The following is a 21,574-nucleotide window of genomic DNA, read 5'->3' on the forward strand; positions in this document are numbered from 1 at the left end:
GTGTGCCCCTGGCTATCTGTAAATAATGTCTACTCTGTAAATAATGTCTGAGTGTTGGAGTGTGCCCCTGGCTATCTGTAAATAATGTCTGAGTGTTGGAGTGTGCCCCTGGCTATCTGTAAATAATGTCTGAGTGTTGGAGTGTGCCCCTGGCTATCTGTAAATAATGTCTGAGTGTTGGAGTGTGCCCCTGGCTATCTGTAAATAATGTCTGAGTGTTGGAGTGTGCCCCTGGCTATCTGCAAATAATGTCTGAGTGTTGGAGTGTGCCCCTGGCTATCTGTAAATAATGTCTGAGTGTTGGAGTGTGCCCTGGCTATCTGTAAATAATGTCTGAGTGTTGGAGTATGCCCCTGGCTATCTGTAAATAATGTCTGAGTGTTGGAGTGTGCCCCTGGCTATCTGTAAATAATGTCTGAGTGATGGAGTGTGCCCCTGGCTGTCTGTAAATAATGGCTGAGTGTTGGAGTGTGCCCTGGCTATCTGTAAATAATGTCTGAGTGTTGGAGTGTGCCCCTGGCTATCTGTAAATAATGTCTGAGTGTTGGAGTGTGCCCCTGGCTATCTGTAAATAATGTCTGAGTGTTGGAGTGTGCCCCTGGCTATCTGTAAATAATGTCTGAGTGTTGGAGTGTGCCCCTGGCTATCTGTAAATCATGTCTGAGTGTTGGAGTGTGCCCCTGGCTATCTGTAAATAATGTCTGAGTGTTGGAGTGTGCCCCTGGCTATCTGTAAATAATGTCTTAGTGTTGGAGTGTGCCCCTGGCTATCTGTAAATAATGTCTGAGTGTTGGAGTGTGCCCCTGGCTATCTGTAAATAATGTCTGAGTGTTGGAGTGTGCCCCTGGCTATCTGTAAATAATGTCTGAGTGTTGGAGTGTGCCCCTGGCTATCTGTAAATAATGTCTGAGTGATGGAGTGTGCCCCTGGCTGTCTGTAAATAATGGCTGAGTGTTGGAGTGTGCCCCTGGCTATCTGTAAATAATGTCTGAGTGTTGGAGTGTGCCCCTGGCTATCTGTAAATAATGTCTGAGTGTTGGAGTGTGCCCCTGGCTATCTGTAAATAATGTCTTAGTGTTGGAGTGTGCCCCTGGCTATCTGTAAATAATGTCTGAGTGTTGGAGTGTGCCCCTGGCTATCTGTAAATAATGTCTGAGTGTTGGAGTGTGCCCCTGGCTATCTGTAAATCATGTCTGAGTGTTGGAGTGTGCCCCTGGCTATCTGTAAATAATGTCTGAGTGTTGGAGTGTGCCCCTGGCTATCTGTAAATAATGTCTTAGTGTTGGAGTGTGCCCCTGGCTATCTGTAAATAATGTCTGAGTGTTGGAGTGTGCCCCTGGCTATCTGTAAATAATGTCTGAGTGTTGGAGTGTGCCCCTGGCTATCTGTAAATAATGTCTGAGTGTTGGAGTGTGCCCCTGGCTATCTGTAAATAATGTCTGAGTGTTGGAGTGTGCCCCTGGCTATCTGTAAATAATGTCTGAGTGTTGGAGTGCGCCCCTGGCTATCTGTAAATAATGTCTGAGTGTTGGAGTGCGCCCCTGGCTATCTGTAAATAATGTCTGAGTGTTGGAGTGCGCCCCTGGCTATCTGTAAATAATGTCTGAGTGTTGGAGTGTGCCCCTGGCTATCTGTAAATAATGTCTGAGTGTTGGAGTGTGCCCCTGGCTATCTGTAAATAATGTCTACTCTGTAAATAATGTCTGAGTGTTGGAGTGTGCCCCTGGCTATCTGTAAATAATGTCTACTCTGTAAATAATGTCTGAGTGTTGGAGTGTGCCCCTGGCTATCTGTAAATAATGTCTGAGTGTTGGAGTGTGCCCCTGGCTATCTGTAAATAATGTCTGAGTGTTGGAGTGTGCCCCTGGCTATCTGTAAATAATGTCTGAGTGATGGAGTGTGCCCCTGGCTATCTGTAAATAATGTCTGAGTGTTGGAGTGTGCCCCTGGCTATCTGTAAATAATGTCTGAGTGTTGGAGTGTGCACCTGGCTATCTGTAAATAATGTCTGAGTGTTGGAGTGTGCCCCTGGCTATCTGTCAATAATGTCTGAGTGTTGGAGTGTGCCCCTGGCTATCTGTAAATAATGTCTGAGTGATGGAGTGTGCCCCTGGCTATCTGTAAATAATGTCTGAGTGTTGGAGTGTGCCCCTGGCTATCTGTAAATAATGTCTGAGTGTTGGAGTGTGCCCCTGGCTATCTGTAAATAATGTCTGAGTGATGGAGTGTGCCCCTGGCTATCTGTAAATAATGTCTGAGTGTTGGAGTGTGCCCCTGGCTATCTGTAAATAATGTCTGAGTGTTGGAGTGTGCACCTGGCTATCTGTAAATAATGTCTGAGTGTTGGAGTGTGCCCCTGGCTATCTGTCAATAATGTCTGAGTGTTGGAGTGTGCCCCTGGCTATCTGTAAATAATGTCTGAGTGATGGAGTGTGCCCCTGGCTATCTGTAAATAATGTCTGAGTGATGGAGTGTGCCCCTGGCTATCTGTAAATAATGTCTGAGTGTTGGAGTGTGCCCCTGGCTATCTGTAAATAATGTCTGAGTGATGGAGTGTGCCCCTGGCTATCTGTAAATAATGTCTGAGTGTTGGAGTATGCCCCTGGCTATCTGTAAATAATGTCTGAGTGTTGGAGTGTGCCCCTGGCTATCTGTAAATAATGTCTGAGTGTTGGAGTGTGCCCCTGGCTATCTGTAAATAATGTCTGAGTGTTGGAGTGTGCCCCTGGCTATCTGTAAATAATGTCTGAGTGTTGGAGTGTGCCCCTGGCTATCTGTAAATAATGTCTGAGTGTTGGAGTGTGCCCCTGGCTATCTGTAAATAATGTCTGAGTGTTGGAGTGTGCCCCTGGCTATCTGTAAATAATGTCTACTCTGTAAATAATGTCTGAGTGTTGGAGTGTGCCCCTGGCTATCTGTAAATAATGTCTGAGTGTTGGAGTGTGCCCCTGGCTATCTGTAAATAATGTCTGAGTGTTGGAGTGTGCCCTGGCTATCTGTAAATAATGTCTGAGTGATGGAGTGTGCCCTGGCTATCTGTAAATAATGTCTGAGTGTTGGAGTGTGCCCCTGGCTATCTGTAAATAATGTCTTAGTGTTGGAGTGTGCACCTGGCTATCTGTAAATAATGTCTGAGTGTTGGAGTGTGCCCCTGGCTATCTGTAAATAATGTCTGAGTGTTGGAGTGTGCCCCTGGCTATCTGTAAATAATGTCTGAGTGATGGAGTGTGCCCCTGGCTATCTGTAAATAATGTCTGAGTGATGGAGTGTGCCCCTGGCTATCTGTAAATAATGTCTGAGTGTTGGAGTGTGCCCCTGGCTATCTGTAAATAATGTCTGAGTGTTGGAGTGTGCCCCTGGCTATCTGTAAATAATGTCTGAGTGTTGGAGTGTGCCCTGGCTATCTGTAAATAATGTCTGAGTGTTGGAGTGTGCCCTGGCTATCTGTAAATAATGTCTGAGTGTTGGAGTGTGCCCCTGGCTATCTGTAAATAATGTCTGAGTGATGGAGTGTGCCCCTGGCTATCTGTAAATAATGTCTGAGTGATGGAGTGTGCCCCTGGCTATCTGTAAATAATGTCTGAGTGTTGGAGTGTGCCCCTGGCTATCTGTAAATAATGTCTGAGTGTTGGAGTGTGCCCCTGGCTATCTGTAAATAATGTCTGAGTGTTGGAGTGTGCCCCTGGCTATCTGTAAATAATGTCTGAGTGTTGGAGTGTGCCCCTGGCTATCTGTAAATAATGTCTGAGTGTTGGAGTGTGCCCCTGGCTATCTGTAAATAATGTCTACTCTGTAAATAATGTCTGAGTGTTGGAGTGTGCCCCTGCCTATCTGTAAATAATGTCTGAGTGTTGGAGTGTGCCCCTGGCTATCTGTAAATAATGTCTGAGTGTTGGAGTGTGCCCCTGGCTATCTGTAAATAATGTCTGAGTGATGGAGTGTGCCCCTGGCTATCTGTAAATAATGTCTGAGTGTTGGAGTGTGCCCCTGGCTATCTGTAAATAATGTCTGAGTGTTGGAGTGTGCACCTGGCTATCTGTAAATAATGTCTGAGTGTTGGAGTGTGCCCCTGGCTATCTGTAAATAATGTCTGAGTGTTGGAGTGTGCCCCTGGCTATCTGTAAATAATGTCTGAGTGATGGAGTGTGCCCCTGGCTATCTGTAAATAATGTCTGAGTGATGGAGTGTGCCCCTGGCTATCTGTAAATAATGTCTGAGTGTTGGAGTGTGCCCCTGGCTATCTGTAAATAAAAACAAACAAGAAAATGGTGCCATCTGGTTATACTGGTTATACTTTTACTTTTGATACTTGAGTATATTTTAGCAATTACATTTACTTTTGATACTTACATATACTTTATACCAAATACCTTTAGACTTTTACTCAAGTAGAATTTTACTGGGTGACTTTTACTTTTCATTGAGTCATTTTCTATGAAGGCATCTTTACTTTTACTTAAGTCTGACATCTGGGTACTTTTTCCACCACTGGTTAGAATGTCCAGAAACCAAAATGAAAACGGCTGTATGTCTCTCATATTTTCTCATAATTGCAGTCATGGATTTTGTCCATCGAACCAAAACGGCATTGATTCTCCATTATGGGATATTTATCCTTTGTGTGAGTGTTGCGTGTCCGTGTGTATCTGTGCGTATATCTGTGTAGTACATTTAGGCTGGCTCTTGGTAGTTCTATTCATCCCCCATCCCTGGGTCTTGTCCCTGGCAACAGCAGACAATGAGTCTCCTGGGACACCTTCCAGACACCAGACCCTGGCCAGAGCTCACACACTCCACTCACACATCAGCCACTAGCCCACAATACAGGACAGAGAGGGGTGGGGGACTGACTCAAAGAGGGTACCAACCCTATAACTGCCACTAGCAGCCAACAGTGCCTGGCTGGGCAACAGAGACAGATAAACAGGACAACCACCCATGTACCAGTCACGTGCAATAACACAGGTCCAGTAACTGGTCTGCCGTGCTGGAGGAGAGGAAGATTGGAAGAGTGGAGGAGTGGAGAGGAGGAAGGGTGGAGGGATGGAGAGGAGGAGGGGTGGAGAGTGGAGAGTGGAGAGTGGAGAGGTGGAGGGGTGGAGAGTGGAGAGGTGGAGGGGTGGAGGAGTAGAGAGGAGGAAGGGTGGAGGGATGGAGAGTGGAGAGGTGGAGGGGTGGAGGAGTAGAGAGGAGGAAGGGTGGAGGGGTGGAATAGTGGAGGGGGGGAGGGGTGGAGGGGTGGAGGAGTGGAGGGGTTGAGGGGTGGAGGAGTGGAGGGGTTGAGGTGTGGAGGGGTGGAGGGGTGGAGGGGTGGAGAGTGGACAGGTGGAGGGGTTGAGGAGTGGAGGGGTTGAGGAGTGGAGGTGTGGAGGGGTGGAGGGGTGGAGAGGAGGAGAGGAGGAGGGGTGGAGGGGTGGAGAGGAGGAGGGGTGGAGGGTGGAGAGGTGGAGGGGTGGAGAGTGGACAGGTGGAGGGGTGGAGGAGTGGAGAGGAGGAGGGGTGGAGGAGTGGAGAGGAGGAGTGGAGGGGTTGAGGAGTGAAGGTGTTGAGGAGTGGAGGTGTGGAGGGGTGGAGAGGTGGAGGGGTTGAGAGTGGAGAGGTGGATGGGTGGAGGAGTGGAGGGGTTGAGGAGTGGAGGAGTGGAGGAGTGGAGAGGTGGAGAGGTGGAGAGGTGGAGGAGTGGAGGGGTTGAGGAGTGGAGGGGTTGAGGAGTGGAGGTGTTGAGGAGTGGAGGTGTGGAGGGGTGGAGGAGTGGAGAGGTGGAGAGGTGGAGAGGTGGAGAGGTGGAGGGGTTGAGGAGTGGAGGTGTTGAGGAGTGGAGGTGTGGAGGGGTGGAGGAGTGGAGAGGTGGAGGGGTGGAGGGGTTGAGGAGTGGAGGTGTTGAGGAGTGGAGGTGTGGAGAGGTGGAGGTGTGGAGAGGTGGAGGGGTGGAGAGGTGGAGAGGTGGAGGTGTGGAGAGGTGGAGGGGTGGATGTGTGGAGGGGTTGAGGAGTGGAGGTGTGGAGAGGTGGAGAGGTGGAGGTGTGGAGAGGTGGAGGGGTGAAGGCTGCTGGTTTCCCTCCTCAACTCTGGATCTGGGGACAGTCAGGGGAAAGACTGCCCAGCGTGCAAGCCGGCATCTCACGATCAATAGATCACTCCAATGGTATGTAAGTGTGTCCATATGTGTGTCCGTGTGTGTGTGTTTGCGTGTGTGTGTTTGCGTGTGTGTGTGTTTGCGTGTGTGTGTGTTTGCGTGTGTGTGTGTTTGCGTGTGTGTGTGTGTTCTACCTACATATATCTGGTCGTTGCCAAAGCGTTTCTGCATCTCGTAGAGCAGGCTGCTGTCTGTGAGCTCACTGAGAGATGCCAGGTCATCATTAGGCGCCGGAGGCATCAGCTTAACCTGCAACACCACAGGTTACCATAGCAACCACACATGGACTTGGTTTCCCAAACAGTAAGTGTAAACTTTTCTGCAATAGAGATGTGAAGTGTATAGCAGTAGTGAACATATTGAGTGTACACTTCGTTGTAGTGCAGATGTTGAGTGTACTTGCCTGCTCCAGTTTGCAGGGTCCTGTGGGTCCATCTAGACCGTTGTCCTGTGAAGGATATCTGCTCAGCCCCCCTCCCAACTCCCTGAACATGGCACACTTCTCCAACAGACTGTCCCTCTTAGAGAGGGGCATGGACAGGGGGGTCCTACAGGGTTGGGCAGGAGGTACAATTATTACTAAGCGAATAATTTGCTTTTGAATACTGATACCGAAACATCTTTAACTATATTGTATGGCCTTAGGCACTGCATTGCAGTTGCTAGCTGTGCCACTAGAGATCCTGGTTCGAGTCCAGGCTCTGTCGCAGACGGCCGTGACCGGGAGACCATGGGGCGGCGCACAATTGGCCCAGCGTCGTCCGGGTTAGGGGAGGGTTTGGCCGGCAGGGATGTTCTTGTCCCATTGCACTCTAGCAATTCCTGTGACCGGCCGGGCGCATGCACGCTGACACAGTCACCAGGTGTACGGCGTTTCCTCCGACACATTGGTGCGGCTGGCTTTTGGGTTAGGTGGGCATTGTGTCAAGAAGCAGTGCGGCTTGTTTGGGTTGTTTCGGAGGACGCACGGCTCTCGACCTTCGCCTCGCCCAAGTCCGTACAGGAGTTGCAGCAATGAGACAAGACTATAACTACCAATTGGATACCATGAAATTGGGGAGAAAAAGGGGTAAAAAGTAGAAGAAAAATAATAATACTATAATGTATGCGTAATATAGATAAGTGAGGTAATTTGATCATGTGATGAATTGATCATCAAACTCACAGGTTCTTGACGGGGATGGTGTGGTCGTGTTCGCCTCCATCGTAGCGTTTGTCTGTAGGGGCCGGTGGGACAGAGGGGTCCTTCAGTCTCTCTACCCAGCATTCCTCTGCTCTCAGCAGCATGTTCATGATGGGGTCGGATGCTGCTATGCCTGGAACCAGGACAGAGAACACAGCAGGGTAAGAGAATAACCACTAAGGGTTAACAATGAGAAACACTGTCTGTCAGACTGTTACAAATGTATTACTAAGCATTATAAATCAGGTAGTTTAAGTCCTGGATGCTGATTGGCTGAAACAGCATTTTAGCCGTGTGTATATCAGACAATATGATGCAAAAATACTTGTTTACTGTTCTAGTTATGTTGATAGCAATAAGGCCCCTCTGGCATTTGTGGTATATGGCCAATATACCACACGCCCTCTGAACTTATTGCTTATCTACAGTATAGTGGTCAGGAGACGTTGTAGTCACTGATGGGTACTTTCAGTACTTTCAATGCTAGAGCCCTTGAAATTAGCCTCTATCTAGCTGCAAAGATATAGAATGTTGCATAGACATTTATGTTGAACACCAGCCAATTATTGAAACACATAAAATATTCTCCAAGATCATTAATGACAAGTTAAATAGACAATACTATTCAAAGGGACGCTTTGAGATTTAAATCGTTCTAGGCTAATTCACCAAGGGCCTCATCCAAACCCATCCATATAGATGTGCCAGTGCTGAGACAGAGTGTGAACCCCACTGAGGATCGATCCATCTGAGCTTCAGAGATAGGGGGAGTTACGATCCCCTCCATCTGAGCTTCAGAGATGGGGGAGTTAAGATCCCCTCCATCTGAGCTTCAGAGATAGGGGGAGTTACGATCCCCTCCATCTGAGCTTCAGAGATAGGGGGAGTTAAGATCCCCTCCATCTGAGCTTCAGAGATAGGGGAGTTACGATCCCCTCCATCTGAGCTTCAGAGATAGGGGGAGTTAAGATCCCCTCCATCTGAGCTTCAGAGATAGGGGGAGTTACGATCCCCTCCATCTGAGCTTCAGAGATAGGGGGAGTTAAGATCCCCTCCATCTGAGCTTCAGAGATAGGGGGAGTTAAGATCCCCTCCATCTGAGCTTCAGAGATAGGGGGAGTTAAGATCCCCCCATCTGAGTTTCAGAGATAGGGGGAGTTAAGATGCCCTCCATCTGAGCTTCAGAGATAGGGGAGTTAAGATCCCCCATCTGAGCTTCAGAGACAGGGGAGTTAAGATCCCCTCCATCTGAGCTTCAGAGATAGGGGAGTTAAGATCCCCTCCATCTGAGCTTCAGAGATAGGGGAGTTAAGATCCCCTCCATCTGAGCTTCAGAGATAGGGGAGTTAAGATCCCCTCCATCTGAGCTTCAGAGACAGGGGAGTTAAGATCCCCTCCATCTGAGCTTCAGAGACAGGGGAGTTAAGATCCCTCCATCTGAGCTTCAGAGATAGGGGAGTTAAGATCCCCTCCATCTGAGCTTCAGAGACAGGGGAGTTAAGATCCCCTCCATCTGAGCTTCAGAGATAGGGGAGTTAAGATCCCCTCCATCTGAGCTTCAGAGATAGGGGAGTTAAGATCCCCTCCATCTGAGCTTCAGAGACAGGGGAGTTAAGATCCCCTCCATCTGAGCTTCAGAGATAGGGGGAGTTAAGATCCCCTCCATCTGAGCTTCAGAGACAGGGGGAGTTAAGATCCCCTCCATCTGAGCTTCAGAGATAGGGGGAGTTAAGATCCCCTCCATCTGAGCTTCAGAGATAGGGGGAGTTAAGATCCCCTCCATCTGAGCTTCAGAGATAGGGGGAGTTAAGATCCCCTCCATCTGAGCTTCAGAGATAGGGGGAGTTAAGATCCCCTCCATCTGAGCTTCAGAGATAGGGGGAGTTAAGATCCCCTCCATCTGAGCTTCAGAGATAGGGGGAGTTAAGATCCCCTCCATCTGAGCTTCAGAGACAGGGGGAGTTAAGATCCCCTCCATCTGTAATGAGGTCTAAAAGGCCACAGGGGAGGGATACAGATTTATCCTCTTTTCTTTCATACAGTGACAACACTTCTCTGTCTCTCTCTCTTGCACGAACACATCGTGTGGAGTCTAAGCGAAAACGACAGGATTATGTCTCCCTGTGGTGTCACATCTATCCCGGAGTTAAACCTACATGTTAGAATGGACTATTGATTACTGCTTTACTGCTAGAGAAGGTTTCTGATTCCGCTATTGGATGAGGAGTGCAATAGGCTGCAATAGGCCTATCTCCCACTATGGTGGAGAGGTTGACATGGAGAGCACGAGTCTCGCTCCTCCTTTCCCTCTGCATCCACATCTGGGGTACACTGACATTCAACGCTTTAGACAGTCTCTACATTATGCACTACAATTACACAGTTCTACTTGTTATTCTCTGGGGGTTTCAAAGGCAGTGCACTTCAGCATTCCTGTGGCATTTGTTGCATTGCATTTGGTTATTAAATAGCAACTCTTGCAACTCTGTATGCTGTCCAGCCAAAGGAAACAAAGTCTATTTTCCCCAGTGGATTTCATGCCTGTGCTGTTGAGGCAGGGAGCCCAGGGGAATAAACAGGTTAGCATCACTAACAGCAGGAGAGTGTCTGACAACAGATACTTCGCTGCAGACAGATGAACATAAGCCCATAGATCCTGTGTGTTACCGCAAACAGCGACAAGGAGCTGTCTCTCAATTCCTCACACACACGCAGACATGCATGCACACACACACAAACACACGGGCGCACACAAACTGTACAAACTAAAACAATCATACACACACAATGCATACACACACACACACACAATCATGCATACACACACACACACACACACACACACACACACACACACAATGATGCATACAGACACACACATGCACATGAAATGAGAAGGAATCATATTAGTGCTAATTGTTAATATACGATCTGGCAGAGTGTGGAGTGTTAACTTTATGTTTGGTTAATGGGGAAGGACATGGACACACACGGACACACACACACACACCATATCATATGGAATTTTAAGATGGTCATACTATGGATTATTTATCACATCTGATTACCCCTGTAGGTGGAAAAAAAAGTTTCATAAAAATAAGTAATAGAAAATATTGATTTTGGCCATTACAACTAAAGCCCATAGAAACGCACAGAATAACACATTAATACATGGCAAATAGGACAATCTAAAAAATAAGTCATAAGAAACAACGTTTTGAAGTGTCTGTTCTAAATCTACAGTAAAATACAGTTCAAGTCGGAAGTTTACATATACCTTAGCCAAATACATTTAAAATCGTTTTTTCACAATTTCTGACGTTTAATCCTAATATAAATTCCCTGTCTGTCAGTTAGGATCACCACTTTATTTTAAGAATGTGAAATGTCAGATTAATAGTAGAGAGAATTATTTATTTCAGCTTTCATTTCTTTCATCACATTCCCAGTGGGTAAGAAGTTTACATACACTCAATTAATGTTTGGTAGCATTGCCTTTAAATAGTTTCACTTGGGTCAATGTCACGCCCTGACCATAGAGAGTTTTTATTCTCTATGTTGGATAGGTCGGGGTGTGATTTAAGGGTGGGTCCACTCATTTTGACGAGCGTGACAGAAGATCCCACCATCAACGGCCCAAGCAGCGTGCTCGGGAGGAGATGGCATCCTAGGCTATAGAGGAGGTTGAGGAGAGAATAGCCTGGACTTGGGAGGAAGTATTGGAGAGATATGAAAGCCTGCTGGGGAAGCAGACGGAGGCAGCGAAGGAGGGTCAACGACAACTCCGGGGTTCTCAACCAAGACGCAAGCACGAGAGGCACACGCAAGCACGAGGGGCACACACAAGCACGAGGGGCACACGCAAGCACGAGGGACACACACAAGCACGAGGGGAACACGCAAGCACGAGAGGCACACGCAAGCACGAGAGGCACACGCAAGCAGGAGGGGCACACGCAAGCACGAGAGGCACACACAAGCACGAGAGGCACACGCAAGCACGAGAGGCACACGCAAGCACGAGGGGCACACGGGGTGGTTGGCGGAGCCAGGTACCAGACCAGAGCCAACTCCCCACACTCGCTTTAAGGAGCATGTGACCAATCAGGCACCAATGTTATGCGGTGAAAAGCACTGTCTCTGCAGTGTGCATTCACAGCCCACTGCGCTTGGTGCCAGCTCTTCACACTTGCCGTGTGAAAGTGAGCATCCAGCCAGGACGGGTTGTGCCGGCTCAGCGCTCCTGGTCTCCAGTACGCCTCCTCGGTCCAGGATATCCTGTGCCGGCTCTATGCACTGTGTCGCCAGTGCGCCTTTACAGCCCAGTGCGTCATGTGCCAGCGCCCAGCACCTGACACCAGCCAGGACCCGTTGTGCCAGCTCTACGTTCCAGACCTCCGGTGCGCCTCCACGGCCCAGTATATCCTGCACCGGCCATAATTACTGTGTCTCCAGTGCGCCAACACAGTGCAGTACGTCCTGTGCCTCCTCCCCGCACTCGCCCTGAGGTGCGTGTCATCAGCCCGGGGCCACCTGTACCGGTCCCACGCATCAGGCCTCAAGTGCGCCTCCTCAGTCCAGTACGTCCTGTGACTCCTCCCCATACTCTCCCTGAGGTGCATGTCATCAGCCCGGTGCCACCTGTACCGGTCCCACGCACCAGGCCTCCAGTTCGCCTCCACAGTCCAGAGCTTCCGGCGACAGTTCCCAGTCTATTGCTTTCGGCGACAGTTCCCAGTCTAGAGCTTCCGGCGATGTTTCACAGTCGGGAACCTCCAACAACGGTCCACAGTCCGGAACCTCCTTAGAAGGTCTGCGGTCCGGAACCCCCTGAGACGGTGTGCGGTCCGGAGCCTCCAGCGACGATCTGCGGTCCAGAGTCTCCAGCCACGGTCTGCGGTCCAGAGCCTCCAGCGGGGGTTCCCAGTCTGGAGCCTCCTGTGAGGGTTCCCGGTCCAGAGCCTCCTGTGAGGGTTCCCAGTCCGGAGCCCCCTGTGAGGGTTCCCAGTCCGGAGCCTCCTGCGAGTGTTCCCAGTCTGGAGCCTCCTGCGAGGGTTCCCAGTCCAGAGCCTCCTGTGAGGGTTCCCAGTCCAGAGCCTCCTGTGAGGGTTCCCAGTCCAGAGCCTCCTGTGAGGGTTCCCAGTCCAGAGCCTCCAGCGGGGGTTCCCAGTCCGGAGCCTCCTACGAGGGTTCCCAGTCCGGAGCCTCCGGTTGATGAACCACGGTCCGGAGTCCCTGGAGACGATCTACGGTCCGGAATCCCCGGCGACGATCTACGGTCCGGTTCCTCCGGCAACGAGCCACGGTCCAGTTCTTCCGATGAAGTGTCCACGAGCGGAGTGGGTACTTCGCCCCGTACCGGAGCCGCCCCCCTTGACGTTAGCTGCCCACCCGGACCCTCCCCTGTTGAGTCTGCGCCTTTGGGGGGGTACTGTCACGCCCTGACCATAGAGAGCTTTTAATCTCTATGTTGGTAAGGTCGGGGTGTGATTTAAGTGGGTTATCTAGGTGAATTATATTTCTATGTTGGACTAGTATGGTTCCCAATCAGAGTCAGCTGTTTATTGTTGTCTCTGATTGGGGATCATATTTAGGTAGCCATTTCCCATTGTGCTTTGTGGGATCTTGACTATGGATAGTTGCCTGTTCGCACTATTATTTAGCTTCACGTTTCATTTTTTGTTATTTTTGTTCGGTGTTCATTTAATAAAGGAAAATGTACACCTACCACGCTGCACCTTGGTCCACTCGTTTCGACGAGCGTGACAGTCAGACGTTTCGGGTAGTTTTCCACAAGCTTCCCACAATAAGTTGAGTGAATGTTGGCCCATTCCTCCTGACAGAGCTGGTGTAACTGAGTCAGGTTTGTAGACCTCCTTGCTCGCACACACTTTTTCAGTTCTGACCATAAATGTTCTATAGGACTGAGGTCAGGGCTTTGTGATGGCCACTCCAATACCTTGACTTTGTTGTCCTTAAGCCATTTTGCCACAACTTTGGAAGTATGCTTGGGGTCACTGTCCATTTGGAAGATCCATTGCAACCAAGCTTTAACTTCCTGACTGATGTCTTGAGATGTTGCTTCAATACATCCACAAAATGTTCCTACCTCATAATGCCATCTATATTGTGAATTGCACCAGTCCCTCCTGCAGCAAAGCACACACACAACATGATGCTGCCACCCCGTGCTTCACGGTTGGAATGGTGTCTTCGGCTTGCAAGCATCCACCTTTTTCCTCCAAACATAACGATGGTCAAACAGTTCTATTTTTGTTTCATCAGACATTTCTCCAAAAAGTATGATCATTGTCCCCATGTGCAAACCGTAGTCTGTCTTTTTTATTGCAGTTTTGGAGCAGTGGCTTCTTCCTTACTGAGCTGCCTTTCAGGTTATGTCGATATAGGACTCGTTTTACTGTGAATATAAATACTTTAGTACCCGTTTCCTCCAGCATCTTCATAAGGTCCTTTGCTATTTTTCAGGGATTGATTTGCACTTTTCGCACCAAAGTATGTTCATCTCTAGGAGACAGAACGCATCTCCTTCCTGAGCGGTATGACAGCTGCGCCGTCCCATGGTCTTTATACTTGCGTACTATGGTTTGTACAGATGAACGTGGTACCTTCAGGCGTTTGGAAATTGCTCCTAAGGATGAACCAGACTTGTGGAGGTCTACAATTTCTTTCTGAGGTTGGCAGATTTCTTTTGATTTTCCAATGATGTCAAGCAAAGAGGCACTGAGTTTGAAGGTAAGTCTTGAAATACATCCACAGGTACACCTCCAATTGACTCAAATGATGTCAATTAGCCTATGAGAAGCTTGTAAAGCCGTGACATCATTTTCTGGAATTTTCCAAGCTGTTTAAAGGCACAGTCAATTTAGTGTATGTACACTTCTGACCTACTGGAATTGTGATACAGTGAATTAAATGTGAAATAATCTGTAAACAATTGATGGAGAAATGACTTGTGTCATGCACAAAGTAAATGTCCTAACCGACTTACCAAAACTATAGTTTGTTAACAAGAAATGTGTGGAGTGGTTGAAAAAGGAGTTTTAATGACTCCAACCTAAGTGTATGTACAGTATAGTTGATTTCGGTTAACATACACTTATGTTGCGGTCAGGAAAACTCATGTGACAAACATCACTCTGTGAACTTTCACCACAGATGAGGAGGTGCAACCCTGGCAGACTGAGATGCATTCAATGCAATAACATTTACATTTAAGTCATTTAGCAGACGCTCTTATCCAGAGCGACTTACAAATTGGTGCATTCACCTTATGACATCCAGTGGAACAGCCACTTTACAATAGTGCATCTAAATCTTTTAAGGGGGGTGAGAAGGATTACTTTATCCTATCCTAGGTATTCCTTAAAGAGGTGGGGTTTCAGGTGTCTCCGGAAGGTGGTGATTACACGTTTCTAGTTTAAACGTTTTTGTTATGTAACTTAGAGACACGCACCGGTGCGTCATTCGACTCTAGTGGGATATCTGAGTGACCACTGGAACAGTAGGCTATGTAGATAACTCAGCTGGACCAATCGAAAGCAATCTATTTGCTTCATTACAACCTGCCTAGCGTATGTGTGTGTGTGTGTGTGTGTGTGTGTGTGTGTGTGTGTGTGTGTGTGTGTGTGTGTGCGTGTGTGTCACTGTATTATACCGGAGGGCTTGTCTTGGTTGCAGTTTAGGAGAGTTGGATCTGCTCTGTGCTTCAGCAGCTGGCTAACGATGCTTGTCTGCAAGGAGAGACGGACAGACATAGACACACACATTCATTATTACACAGAGAATAACATATCCATATCTACAAAACAGTTGTCTGATATGTAGCTGATACCATATCCATATCTACAAAACAGTTGTCTGATATGTAGCTGATACCATATCCATATCTACAAAACAGTTGTCTGATATGTAGCTGATACCATATCCATATCTACAAAACAGTTGTCTGATATGTAGCTGATACTATATCCATATCTACAAAACAGTTGTCTGATATGTAGCTGATACCATATCCATATCTACAAAACAGTTGTCTGATATGTAGCTGATACTATATCCATATCTACAAAACAGTTGTCTGATATGTAGCTGATACTATATCCATATCTACAAAACAGTTGTCTGATATGTAGCTGATACCATATCCATAACTACAAAACAGTTGTCTGATATGTAGCTCTGATACCATATCCATACCTACAAAACAGTTGTCTGATATGTAGCTCTGATACCATATCCATATCTACAAAACAGTTGTCTGATATGTAGCTCTGATACCATATCCATATCTACAAAACAGTTGTCTGATATGTAGCTCTGATACCATATCCATATCTACAAAACAGTTGTCTGATATGTAGCTGATACTATATCCATATCTACAAAACAGCTCTGATACCATATCCATATCTACAAAACAGTTGTCTGATATGTAGCTGATACCATATCCATATCTACAAAACAGTTGTCTGATATGTAGCTGATACCATATCCATACCTACAAAACAGTTGGCTGATATGTAGCTCTGATACCATATCCATATCTACAAAACAGTTGTCTGATATGTAGCTGATACTATATCCATATCTACAAAACAGTTGTCTAATATGTAGCTGATACCATATCCATAACTACAAAACAGTTGTCTGATATGTAGCTCTGATACCATATCCATAACTACAAAACAGTTGTCTGATATGTAGCTCTGATACCATATCCATATCTACAAAACAGTTGTGTGATATGTAGCTGATACCATATCCATACCTACAAAACAGTTGTCTGATATGTAGCTGATACCATATCCATATCTACAAAACAGTTGTCTGATATGTAGCTGATACTATATCCATATCTAGAAAACAGTTGTCTGATATGTAGCTGATACCATATCCATATCTACAAAACAGTTGTCTGATATGTAGCTGATACTATATCCATATCTAGAAAACAGTTGTCTGATATGTAGCTGATACCATATCCATATCTACAAAACAGTTGTGTGATATGTAGCTGATACCATATCCATATCTACAAAACAGTTGTCTGATATGTAGCTGATACTATATCCATATCTACAAAACAGCTGATAATCTACAAAACAGTTGTCTGATATGTAGCTCTGATACCATATCCATATCTACAAAACAGTTGTCTGATATGTAGCTGATACTCTCCATATCTCACCCAATCTTCTCTGCAGTTTATCTTCCTATGTAGCTCTGATACCATATCCATAACTACAAAACAGTTGTCTGATATGTAGCTCTGATACAAACATATCCATATCTACAAAACAGTTGTCCGTGATATGTAGCTGATACCATATCCCTCTACCTACAAAACAGTTGTCTGATATGATAGCTGATACCATATCCATATCTACAAAACAGTTGTCTGATATGTAGCTGATACTATATCCATATCTAGAAAACAGTTGTCTGATATGTAGCTGATACCATATCCATATCTACAAAACAGTTGTCTGATATGTAGCTGATACTATATCCATATCTAGAAAACAGTTGTCTGATATGTAGCTGATACCATATCCATATCTACAAAACAGTTGTGTGATATGTAGCTGATACCATATCCATACCTACAAAACAGTTGTCTGATATGTAGCTGATACCATATCCATATCTACAAAACAGTTGTCTGATATGTAGCTGATACCATATCCATACCTACAAAACAGTTGTCTGATATATGTAGCTGTCATCATCTCCTCTCTCAAACAGCCTCACCCATGATCTTCTCTGCCTTAATTAAGATCACTTTATCTTCCTCTTCTGCCCTTTATATCTCTGTCACCACAAGTGCAGAAGCACCAGATCATCAGCAAACAGAAGTCTCTATCTCTCTCTCTCCCTCTCTGTAATCCGTTTAATCCCCTCCCTCTATTTAATCACATCCCTCTCTTATCTCTCTTTCCTCCTGATTTATGGTGAGTTGACAATGTTCCTCTGATGTGTAAAGGATGGGTTCCACTCTGCATGATGATGATGTATAAAGGATGGGTTCCACTCTGCATGATGATGATGTATAAAGGATGGGTTCCACTCTGCATGATGATGATGTATAAAGGATGGGTTCCACTCTGCATGATGATGATGTATAAAGGATGGGTTCCACTCTGCATGATGATGATGTGTAAAGGATGGGTTCCTCTCTGCATGATGATGATGTGTAAAGGATGGGTTCCTCTCTGCATGATGATGATGTATAAAGGATGGGTTCCACTCTGCATGATGATGATGTGTAAAGGATGGGTTCATCTCTGCATGATGATGATGTATAAAGGATGGGTTCCTCTCTGCATGATGATGAGGTGTAAAGGATGGGTTCCTCTCTGCATGATGATGAGGTGTAAAGGATGGGTTCCACTCTGCATGATGATGATGTGTAAAGGATGGGTTCCTCTCTGCATGATGATGAGGTGTAAAGGATGGGTTCCACTCTGCATGATGATGATGTGTAAAGGATGGGTTCCTCTCCATGATGAGGTGTAAAGGATGGGTTCCTCTCCATGATGAGGTGTAAAGGATGGGTTCCTCTCCATGATGAGGTGTAAAGAATGGGTTCCTCTCTGGATGATGATGATGTGTAAAGGATGGGTCCCTCTCTGCATGATGATGATGTGTAAAGGATGGGTCCCTCTCTGCATGATGATGAGGTGTAAAGGATGGGTTCCTCTCTGCATGATGATGTGTAAGATGGGTTCCTCTCTGCATGATGATGATGTGTAAAAGATGGGTTCCTCTCTGCATGATGATGTGTAAAGGATGGGTTCCTCTCTGGATGATGATGATGTTCCTCTCTGCATGATGATGATGTGTAAGGATGGGTTCCTCTCTGCATGATGATGATGTGTAAGGATGGGTTCCTCTCTGCATGATGATGTGTAAAGGATGGGTTCCTCTCTGGATGATGATGATGATGTAAAGGATGGGTTTCTCTCCGCATGATGATGATGTGTAAAGATGGGTTCCTCTCTGCATGATGATGATGTGTAAGGATGGGTTCCTCTCTGCATGATGATGAGTGTAAGGATGGGTTCCTCTCTGCATGATGATGATGTGTAAAGGATGGGTTTCTCTCTGCATGATGATGATGTTCCTCTCTGCATGATGATGTAAAGGATTCCTCTCTGCATGATGATGATGTGTAAAGGATGGGTACTTCTCTGCATTATGATGATGATGTATTAAGGATGGGTTCCTCTCTGCATGATGATGATGTATAAAGGATGGGTTCCTCTCTGCATGATGATGATGTAAAGGATGGGTTCCTCTCTGCATGATGATGATGTAAAGGATGGGTTCCTCTCTGCATGATGATGATGTGTAAAGGATGGGTTCCTCTCTGCATGATGATGATGTGTAAGGATGGGTTCCTCTCTGCATGATGATGATGTGTAAGGATGGGTTCCTCTCTGCATGATGATGATGTGTAAAGGATGGGTTCCTCTCTGCATGATGATGATGTGTAAAGGATGGGTTCCTCTCTGCATGATGATGATGGTTCCTCTCTGCATGTGAATGATGGGTTCCTCTCTGCATGATGATGATGTGTAAAGGATGGGTTCCCTCTCTGCATGATGATGATGTGTAAAGGATGGGTTCCACTCTGCATGATGATGATGTGGGTTCCACTCTGATGATGAGTGATGGGTTCCTCTCCATGATGAGGTGTAAAGGATGGGTTCCTCTCCATGATGAGGTGTAAAGAATGGGTTCCTCTCTGGATGATGATGATGTGTAAAGGATGGGTCCCTCTCTGCATGATGATGATGTGTAAAGGATGGGTTCCTCTCTGCATGATGATGATGTGTAAAGGATGGGTTCATCTCTGCATGATGATGATGTGTAAAGGATGGGTTCCTCTCTGCATGATGATGATGTGTAAAGGATGGGTTCCTCTCTGCATGATGATGATGTGTAAAGGATGGGTTCATCTCTGCATGATGATGATGTTCCTCTCTGTAAAGATGATGGGTTCCATCTCTGCATGATGATGAGGTGTAAAGGATGGGTTCCACTCTGCATGATGATGAGGTGTAAAGGATGGGTTCCCTCTGCATGATGATGATGTGTAAAGGATGGGTTTCTCTCTGCATGATGATGATGTGTAAAGGATGGGTTTCTCTCTGCATGATGATGATGTGTAAAGGATGGGTTCCTTCTGCATGATGATGATGTGTTTCAATGATGATGGGTTCCACTCTGCATGATGATGAGTGTAAGGATGGGTTCCTCTCTGCATGATGATGATGTGTAAAGGATGGGTTCCACTCTGCATGATGATGATGTGTAAAGGATGGGTTCCTCTCTGCATGATGATGAGGTGTAAAGGATGGGTTCCTCTCTGCATGATGATGATGTGTAAGGATGGGTTCCTCTCTGCATGATGATGATGTATAAGGATGGGTTCCACTCTGCATGATGATGAGTGTAAGGATGGGTTCCCTCTGCATGATGATGATGTGTAAGATGGTCCCTCTCTGCATGGTGATGATGTGTAAAGGATGGGTTTCTCTCTGCATGATGATGATGTGTAAGAGATGGGTTTCTCTCTGCATGATGATGTGTAAGGATGGGTTCCCTCTGCATGATGATGAGGTGTAAAGGATGGGTTCCACTCTGCATGATGATGTGTAAGGATGGGTCCCTCTCTGCATGATGATGTATAAGGATGGGTCCCTCTCTGCATGATGATGATGTGTAAAGGATGGGTTCCACTCTGCATGATGATGAGGTGTAAGGATGGGTTCCACTCTGCATGATGATGATGTGTAAGGATGGGTTCCTCTCTGCATGATGATGAGGTGTAAGGATGGGTTCCACTCTGCATGATGATGATGTGTAAAGATGGGTTCCTCTCCATGATGAGGTGTAAAGGATGGGTTCCGCTCCATGATGAGGTGTAAAGGATGGGTTCCTCTCCATGATGAGGTGTAAAGAATGGGTTCCTCTCTGGATGATGATGATGTGTAAGGATGGGTCCCTCTCTGCATGATGATGATGTAAAGATGGGTCCCTCTCTGCATGATGATGTGTAAAGAATGGGTTTCTCTCTGCATGATGATGTAAAGATGGGTTTCTTTCTGCATGATGATGATGTGTAAAGATGGGTTCCTCTCTGCATGATGATGAGTGTAAGGATGGGTTCCACTCTGCATGATGATGATGTGTAAGGATGGGTCCCTCTCTGCATGATGATGATGTGTAAGGATGGGTTTCCTCTCTGCATGATGATGTGTAAAGGATGGGTTTCTCTGCATGATGATGATGTGTAAAGGATGGGTTTCTCTCTGCATGATGATGATGTGTAAAGATGGGTTTCTCTCTGCATGATGATGATGTGTAAGGATGGGTTTCCTCTCTGCATGATGATGATGTGTAAGAGATGGGTTTCTCTCTGCATGATGATGATGTGTAAGGATGGGTTTCTCTCTGCATGATGATGATGTGTAAAGGATGGGTTCCTCTCTGCATGATGATGAGGTGTAAAGGATGGGTTCCTCTCTGCATGATGATGATGTAAAGGATGGGTTCCTCTCTGCATGATGATGATAAAGGATGGGTTCCTCTCTGCATGATGATGATGATGATGATGTGTAAGGATGGGTTCATCTCTGCATGATGATGAGGTGTAAAGATGGGTTCCTCTCTGCATGATGATGATGTATAAAGGATGGGTTCCTCTCTGCATGATGATGTGTAAAGGATGGGTTCTCTCTGCATGATGATGATGTGTAAGGATGGGTTCCTCTCTGCATGATGATGATGTGTAAAGATGGGTTCCGCTCTCTGCATGATGATGATGAGTGTAAAGGATGGGTCCATCTCTGCATGATGATGATGAGGTGTAAAGATGGGTACTCTCTGCATGATGATGATGTAAAAGATGGTACTTCTCTGCATGATGATGATGTGGAAAGCCATGGGTTCCTCTCTGCATGATGATGATGTGTAAAAGATGGGTACTTCTCTGCATGATGATGATGTATAAAGGATGGGTTCCTCTCTGCATGATGATGTGTAAAGGATGGGTTCCTCTCTGGATGATGATGATGTGTAAAGGATGGGTCCCTCTCTGCATGATGATGATGTGTAAAGGATGGGTTCATCTCTGCATGATGATGATGTATAAAGGATGGGTCCCTCTCTGGATGATGATGATGTGTAAAGGATGGGTTTCTCTCTGCATGATGATGAGGTGTAAA

The 21,574-nt window shown here is 46.4% G+C and overlaps 1 protein-coding gene across 1 annotated transcript in view; it reads right to left on the reverse strand.

Moving 5' to 3' along the window:
• LOC118366619 (unconventional myosin-XVI-like) overlaps positions 1-21,574 on the reverse strand; it is a 332,663-nt gene that overhangs the window by 174,297 nt on the left and 136,792 nt on the right. The window contains exons 8-11 of the mRNA XM_052493304.1: positions 14,998-15,073; positions 7,302-7,452; positions 6,540-6,684; positions 6,275-6,385 (exon numbers count right to left, since the gene is read on the reverse strand). Of these exons, the coding sequence (XP_052349264.1) occupies positions 6,275-6,385; positions 6,540-6,684; positions 7,302-7,452; positions 14,998-15,073 (483 nt within the window). The remainder of the gene's footprint in view (positions 1-6,274; positions 6,386-6,539; positions 6,685-7,301; positions 7,453-14,997; positions 15,074-21,574) is intronic.

The sequence above is a fragment of the Oncorhynchus keta genome, chromosome 34 (genome assembly GCF_023373465.1).
Source record: "Oncorhynchus keta strain PuntledgeMale-10-30-2019 chromosome 34, Oket_V2, whole genome shotgun sequence".
Classification (NCBI taxonomy): Eukaryota; Metazoa; Chordata; class Actinopteri; order Salmoniformes; family Salmonidae; genus Oncorhynchus; species Oncorhynchus keta.